Genomic DNA, 6,864 nt, shown 5'->3' with positions numbered 1-6,864 from the left:
ATTCTCAAAGCAGTGGATCCAAATTTAAGTCCCCACACCAAATCAAGAAACCCAATTGCAATCTACCCCACACCAAATCAAGCAACCATTTCCCAAAGCAAAAGTTTGATGATTTCTTAACCGGTAATGTGTTGTTCCGTGAGAAGATGAGAATGAGAAAAAGAAGAGAAACGGGTCCAGGGTCCCATAATTTCGTTCTCCAAATCTATATAAAGCACTTTGCATTCACTTCAACTCAACCATCAAACTCTCACTCTCACACCTCACCTCGTAACAAAAGAGTGAAAGACCCTCTTTCTCTCTCTCTCTCTTAGAAGGCACTGTCCACAAACAAAAACTAGAAGCCGTTTTTTCTGTCCCTCCATTCCTTTTTTTCCTCGTTATAGTTTAAAACAAGAGTACTGATGGAAGGAAAGAAAGACACCTTTTTTGGTTTCACAACAACACACAGCAGGTTCAAGAATTCTGATCATGATGGAGAGTTTAATGAGGAGGAGCAAGTTTCATGTGTTGGTGTTTATGTTGTTCTGTTCATGGTTTTGTTATGTCACTGCCTCTGTGACTTATGATCACAAAGCAATTCTGGTTGATGGAAAGAGAAGAATTTTGATCTCTGGTTCCATCCACTACCCAAGAAGCACCCCTCAGGTACTCACTTCACTCCTTATCCAACATGCTACATCAACTTGTTTCCTCAATCATTTCTTACATTTTTTTTTTTGTATTCATTCATAATCATGTAATGCATGCACTAAAGGCACATTTTTTGAGGATATCAAATGTGCTTCTTATTGCAGATGTGGCCAGAGTTGATTCAAAAGGCCAAAGATGGAGGCGTTGATGTTATTCAGACCTATGTGTTTTGGAATGGACATGAACCTTCTCCTGGACATGTAATGTTAATAAATTTCCTCAAGTTCTTTATACCCTTTTATGTTTTTATTTTCCTTGTAACTCATTCTAGTTTTGTTATGATATTGAAAATTTTCAGTATTATTTTGAAGATAGATTTGATCTGGTTAAGTTCATCAAGCTAGTGCACCAAGCTGGCCTTTATGTTCATCTTCGAATTGGTCCCTTCGTTTGTGCTGAATGGAACTTCGGGTAATGATTTTAATAATGTTCACCACTTTTATCTGTATTGAAAATTCTTAGGAAAAAAGAAAACAATTCTTTGTAATCACTCAAAGGTCACACACATGCTCTATTTTGTATTCAGGGGATTTCCTGTTTGGCTCAAGTTTGTTCCAGGTATTGCTTTCAGAACAGACAATGAGCCGTTCAAGGTTGGTGTTTTCATCAATTCTATTATTTCTTTACATTATTGATCATAAAATTTAATGAACTTTCTAACTAAACCTCCAATTTTTTGTCATGATGTATGTAAGGCGGCTATGCAAAAGTTCACTACAAAGATTGTCAACATCATGAAATTTGAAAAATTGTTTCAAACTCAGGGTGGTCCAATAATTTTGTCTCAGGTAAAGAAATGGTTTTCAAATATATTTTTTTTTGGTTACAAGAGGAAATCTAATGGATTTCAAATATGTTTTCTTTTAATATTATTGATTTCATTTTTCTAAGCTAATAATAATTTATGATTTTGCATTAATTTAGCATTAAGAAAACAAACTAATTGAATTGACAGATAGAGAATGAGTATGGACCAGTGGAATGGGAAATTGGTGCTCCTGGGAAAGCTTACACCAAATGGGCTGCTCAAATGGCTGTAAGTCAAAATACTGGGGTCCCTTGGATTATGTGCAAGCAAGAAGATACCCCTGATCCTCTTGTAAGCTACTCTTCCTTTTTCCTCACAAAAATGGTTATCCTGTTCTGTTTTATTTATTGTGGTGTGGTGGGGTTTATTTGCAACAATGTTATGCTTATCTTAGTTAGGTTAAGGTTTTTGCTTTTTAATTTTTACTATACCATGAATTTTGCTGTTTTCCCATAACCATAAATCCATTTTGACCCCTTTTCACTATTGTATTTAACCTCTATTTGGAGGAAGGATCTATTTGTCTTCTCCACCTTTCTCTAATTCTCTTGTTGTTTTTCTGGGTTGTTCTATACTTGCATTACTTGACATGCTTTTGTCTCTTTCACTTTTTGCTTTTTAAGAAAAATAAAATCAGAGAAAGTGTCAAGACTTGATTTCAATTGATTCTTCTCCCTTGCATTTTTTTTCTCTCTGATCTGTATTTACTGACTGTTCTGTAGATTGATACTTGCAATGCATACTACTGTGAAAATTTCACCCCCAAAAAGAATTACCCAAAGATGTGGACCGAGAATTGGACTGGCTGGTAAGTCATACAAATGCTACCTTTAGGTCTGAAAGTATTTTTGTTCTGCGGCCGAAAGTTCGTTCCTCAGAAGATGCAATCTTAGAGAGACCTTTGTCATTCACCACACCCGAGTCAGAATTGCAAGAGCTATTTAATACACCAAATTATTGAGTTTTGTGTTCTGCGTTCTGTAGGTACACTGATTATGGTAGTCCAGTCCCTCGTAGACCGGCAGAAGACGTTGCATTCTCAGTTGCAAGATTCATACAAAATGGAGGCTCATTTGTTAATTACTATATGGTATGTTGGCCCTTTCTACCATAGTGAATACTTCCCTACATTGTGTGTAATTCAAACTCATGTTCTGGAGATTTTGATTTGGGTCTAATATCTTAACACTTTTTGAGTGCAGTACCATGGAGGAACGAATTTTGGCCGAACGTCTAGTGGCCTCTTCATTGCCACAAGCTATGAGTATGATGGTCCGATTGATGAATATGGTATGCAATATGGTTAATGATAGCAATTACACACATTTAAAGTTTTTCAAAACATAATGAAGCTTTTGGCTTGAGTAAAAGAAAAAAGTGATATTTTTTCTCCTAGCAAAGTGCATAAACTCACTTGGTGCATGTTTGGAAACCTTCTACAATTGATTCTGAACCCAGAATCAATTTCGGAGAGAAGGGTCTGTCTGGTTTTCATAATTGATTCTGATGAAAGAGAAGTTGATCCAAACATGCTGACATCACATGGATAGATGCATTTACACATTTGCCTGAAGCTTTTTCAATTGTATCATCACTATATCAGGACTGGTAAATGAACCAAAATGGGGGCACTTGAGAGATTTGCACAAAGCAATAAAACAATGCGAGACGGCTTTAGTGTCTGTGGATCCGACAGTGACAAACCTTGGAAAGGATCTTGAGGTGTAGTCCATGAGCTGGTTTATGAAAAAAATAAAACCAAATTGCCACTGTTGAAAATTCACTTGTTTCTTTTTGTTAATATAATCACAGGCACATGTTTTCAAGACAAGCTTTGGCGCTTGTGCTGCATTCCTTGCAAATTATGGCACCACATCTTCCAGAACAGTTAAATTTGGAAATGGGCAATACAACTTGCCCCCTTGGTCTATCAGTATTCTTCCTGACTGCAAAACTGTTGTTTACAACACAGCAAGGGTAATGTGTTAATAAGTTTTGCACTTTTATTTTGTTTAACGAAGGTACATATAGTGAAAACATTTATGCTGAAATCAGCCTGTCTGTTCTTGATAGACAGACAACTATTGTGTTTAAGTAAGCAGCTTAATTAAACACTTATGACAACATGCATTTATTGCATAAGCGCTTATTCATAAGTTAATTTGATACATTTATGACTCAAAATAGATTATCGGTAGGTATAAGACTGTAAGCACTTATCCATATCCTAATGTGAGCAGCTTATGAAAATAAGCTCAAAAACAGCTAACTATTTACATTAGCTCTCTCAAATACTTGCATAAGCGCTTATGCTATAAGGTAAGCTCAAATAAGCTCTATCAAACAGGTTTTTGAGCAGAAACTTGTATTTACTACTCTATGCATTTTGAAGTTTGGATATTCATACCTATTTCATACAGGTAGGTGTCAAGAGCTGGGAAAAAAAGATGACTCCAGTGAATAGCGCATTTGATTGGCTGTCCTACAATGAACAACCTGCCTCATCCAGTGAGCGTGATTCCTTCACAGCTTATGAACTTCGGGAGCAGGTCAATGTGACCTGGGATTCCACAGATTATCTGTGGTATATGACAGAGTTAGCATCTTCTACCTTATCAAGCTTGTTAAATAATTGGAATGCCAATCTTTTGAGCCTTGAGATACTAATTTAACCTCTATTGCTCTCACTATCTAATCAAAATTGGTATCCCTTTTTCAGTGTCAACATTGATTCTAATGAAGGTTTTATAAAGAATGGCCAATCTCCTGTTCTTACCGCATGGTCAGCTGGCCATGTTCTGCATGTTTTCGTTAATGGTCAACTTTCAGGTGATTATTCCACTATGCCTGTCTTGCTTTGCATTTTTTCATGATAAACTCGAAATCTATTTATCCATCTCCTATATAAATCCAGGAACTGTGTATGGAGGAATTGCGTTTCCTAAATTAACATTTAGTGACAATGTGAAGCTGAGGGTTAGCAACAACAAGATTTCCTTACTTAGTGTATCCGTCGGCCTCTCGGTTAGTTTTCTCTTCTGTATTTTCATTTTTCTGCAACACCTTTAATTTGCAGATAAGTAGTATTTTAATCTTTTTTTTTTGTATTCAATTAATACCAGAATGTTGGCGTGCACTTTGAAACATGGAATGTTGGAGTGTTAGGGCCAGTCACACTGAAGGGCCTAAATGAGGGAACAAGAGATTTGTCTCGACAGAAATGGTCTTACAAGGTTTGTTATCTACTATATTTCACTACTTACTAGCAACATTGAAAGGTTTTCTAAATGGCGGGTGTATCTTGCCTTAAAAAATCAGGAAACAAATTATAAGTGCTGAGGTCTAGACTAAACAATGAGATAATATTAGGTAACAATATTGAAACTTGATCACCAATGAAGCAAAAGTTCATGTAAAACTAAACTTATATGCCATTCTAGGATAGATAAGAATGCATTATATCACTGAATTTTAGGATTAATTATATGCACCATTGAACAGACTTTAGAGCAAAAGTGTCAAGAGAATCAAAATAAGAAAGAATTTGTAGTTTTATTTTTTTTTATTTAGGAAATGTGCAGCAGTAAGGATTAACACATTTTATGTAAATTGGCAGGTTGGACTGAAAGGTGAAGCCTTGAACCTTCATTCCACTAGTGGGAGTTCCTCTGTTAAGTGGACACGAGGATCGTTATTGGCTAAAAAACAACCTTTGACATGGTACAAGGTAAGAATAAACTTTTCACAAATGATGTATTTCTGCCACTGTTATATATGATCACCTGCTTCTGCATGAACTGTGAGTCATTTTCTACTTTTATTCTGTTAGGCAACGTTTAACACGCCAGCTGGAAACGATCCGTTGGCTCTAGATATGAGTAGCATGGGAAAGGGTGAAGTATGGATAAATGGCCAGAGCATCGGTCGCCATTGGCCCGGAAATATAGCGCACGGTAGTTGTGGTAGTTGTAATTATGCTGGATATTATACTGATACAAAATGCAGGACAAATTGTGGAGAACCCTCACAGAGATGGTAAGAAACTAAGAATTCATGCAAATTACTTTACAACAGCCAATGATATATGTACTTGAATATCATGAGAGCCTATTTTTGGTCTTTGGATAGGTACCATATTCCACGCTCATGGTTGAATCCAAGTGGGAACTTGGTGGTTGTGTTAGAAGAATTTGGAGGTGACCCTACTGGAATTTCTTTGGTGAAAAGAACATGAAGTGTGCTCATATGATGCATACTCAAAGGGTATTTCACCTATTCCATTTCCTTCCATGCTTTTCTTGTTTAATTTCTTGATCCGTTCGCTGATATTCTTATTAAAATCCTCAGCTTGAATCCTTAGATATCTGCTGAATTTATGCTGCAGTTTCAGGAAAACAATTTAACTATGCTGGATTTTCTGATGTTTTCAAAAGTATCTTAATTAGGATTACTCATAATATTAATATTATTTGCACCTTTTATTTATATCATATCTTGTTTTCTTTGGTCCCTAAACTATTATGTGAGCTTACAGAAATCACTAGATATAGGTGATTTGGCTTTGAAAGTTTGCATTCTTTTTGTTCTGATTCTCCAATATGTTGTTATTCATCTCTCAATATCGTCCTAGTGGTAATTTTGCAGAGCTGCATTGGCGAGCAATATTTATCTTATTACTTGTGTGTCTAGGTCACTGCCCAGCAAGGAGATGAAGCATTTTACCAAATAAATATGATTCGGATCTTACTAGTTCCAGTATAGGAAGTACTTGAAGTTCAACAATGATGCTCCATCTCTTATGATAGTTCAAGTTTACACCAAAAATACTCATGTATAGAAACAAATGTATATTTAAAAAATTGGATTCAAAGATGCTGTATACTGTACATAGTCAAGATATTCTGCTAAATATTGCTCCAGCCTCCAAGTATTAGAGGGCTTGTAGCAATGAAGATTGAGCCCTTACACATTTTCATAAAAATGTCAGAGTTGGATACTCAAAATGTGTTGCAGTACAGTGCACTACTACTGCTCCATTATACCAGAGATAAAATTTCCTTGTTTTTACATTGGAATTATCAATTATGTAAAAAACAAGTTGAAAGTAATAAAGGTGCTTCCAAATGGCATCTGGAATGTGTCTTATTACATCTGGAATGTTTCAATTTGAAGTTGAATTAACTTGATCAGTAACCATAACAGTCCAACCTTCCTAGTTCCTTGCTAAGAAAATATGTGAAGATAGACTTGGAATAATATCAATCAGTTCACCTCACATTAGTTTATTGGAAATTTAACAGCAAGGCTTGTTATAACGTCTGCTCCTGTAAAATTGAAAACCTCAAGTGATGTTTGAAAAAATG

General features: G+C 35.7%; 1 protein-coding gene across 1 annotated transcript; it reads left to right on the top strand.

Moving 5' to 3' along the window:
- Nucleotides 1-255: 255 nt before the first annotated feature.
- Nucleotides 256-6,568, top strand: LOC130723655 (beta-galactosidase-like). The gene is made up of 19 exons (XM_057574766.1): nt 256-648; nt 798-893; nt 992-1,104; nt 1,220-1,286; nt 1,389-1,481; nt 1,649-1,792; nt 2,224-2,309; nt 2,486-2,591; nt 2,704-2,791; nt 3,105-3,223; nt 3,314-3,478; nt 3,922-4,097; nt 4,221-4,330; nt 4,416-4,525; nt 4,624-4,734; nt 5,118-5,228; nt 5,331-5,536; nt 5,630-5,764; nt 6,191-6,568. Exons 1-18 carry the CDS (start codon nt 472-474, stop codon nt 5,733-5,735), a joined length of 2,184 nt encoding a protein of 727 aa, XP_057430749.1. The 5' UTR covers nt 256-471; the 3' UTR covers nt 5,736-5,764; nt 6,191-6,568.
- Nucleotides 6,569-6,864: the final 296 nt, after the last annotated feature.

The sequence above is a fragment of the Lotus japonicus genome, chromosome 6 (assembly GCF_012489685.1).
Source record: "Lotus japonicus ecotype B-129 chromosome 6, LjGifu_v1.2".
NCBI lineage: Eukaryota > Viridiplantae > Streptophyta > Magnoliopsida > Fabales > Fabaceae > Lotus > Lotus japonicus.
Note: the sequence above shows the minus strand (reverse complement) of the source record. Positions and strands in the feature narration are given on the sequence as shown.

Coding starts and splice junctions, on each gene's coding strand:
- LOC130723655 (XM_057574766.1), top strand. CDS start 472: ATGATGGAGAGTTTAATGAGGAGGAGCAAGTTTCATGTGTTGGTGTTT. Junction 1,105..1,219: donor TGTGCTGAATGGAACTTCGG/GTAATGATTTTA, acceptor TTTTGTATTCAG/GGGATTTCCTGTTTGGCTCA. Junction 1,482..1,648: donor GTCCAATAATTTTGTCTCAG/GTAAAGAAATGG, acceptor TTGAATTGACAG/ATAGAGAATGAGTATGGACC.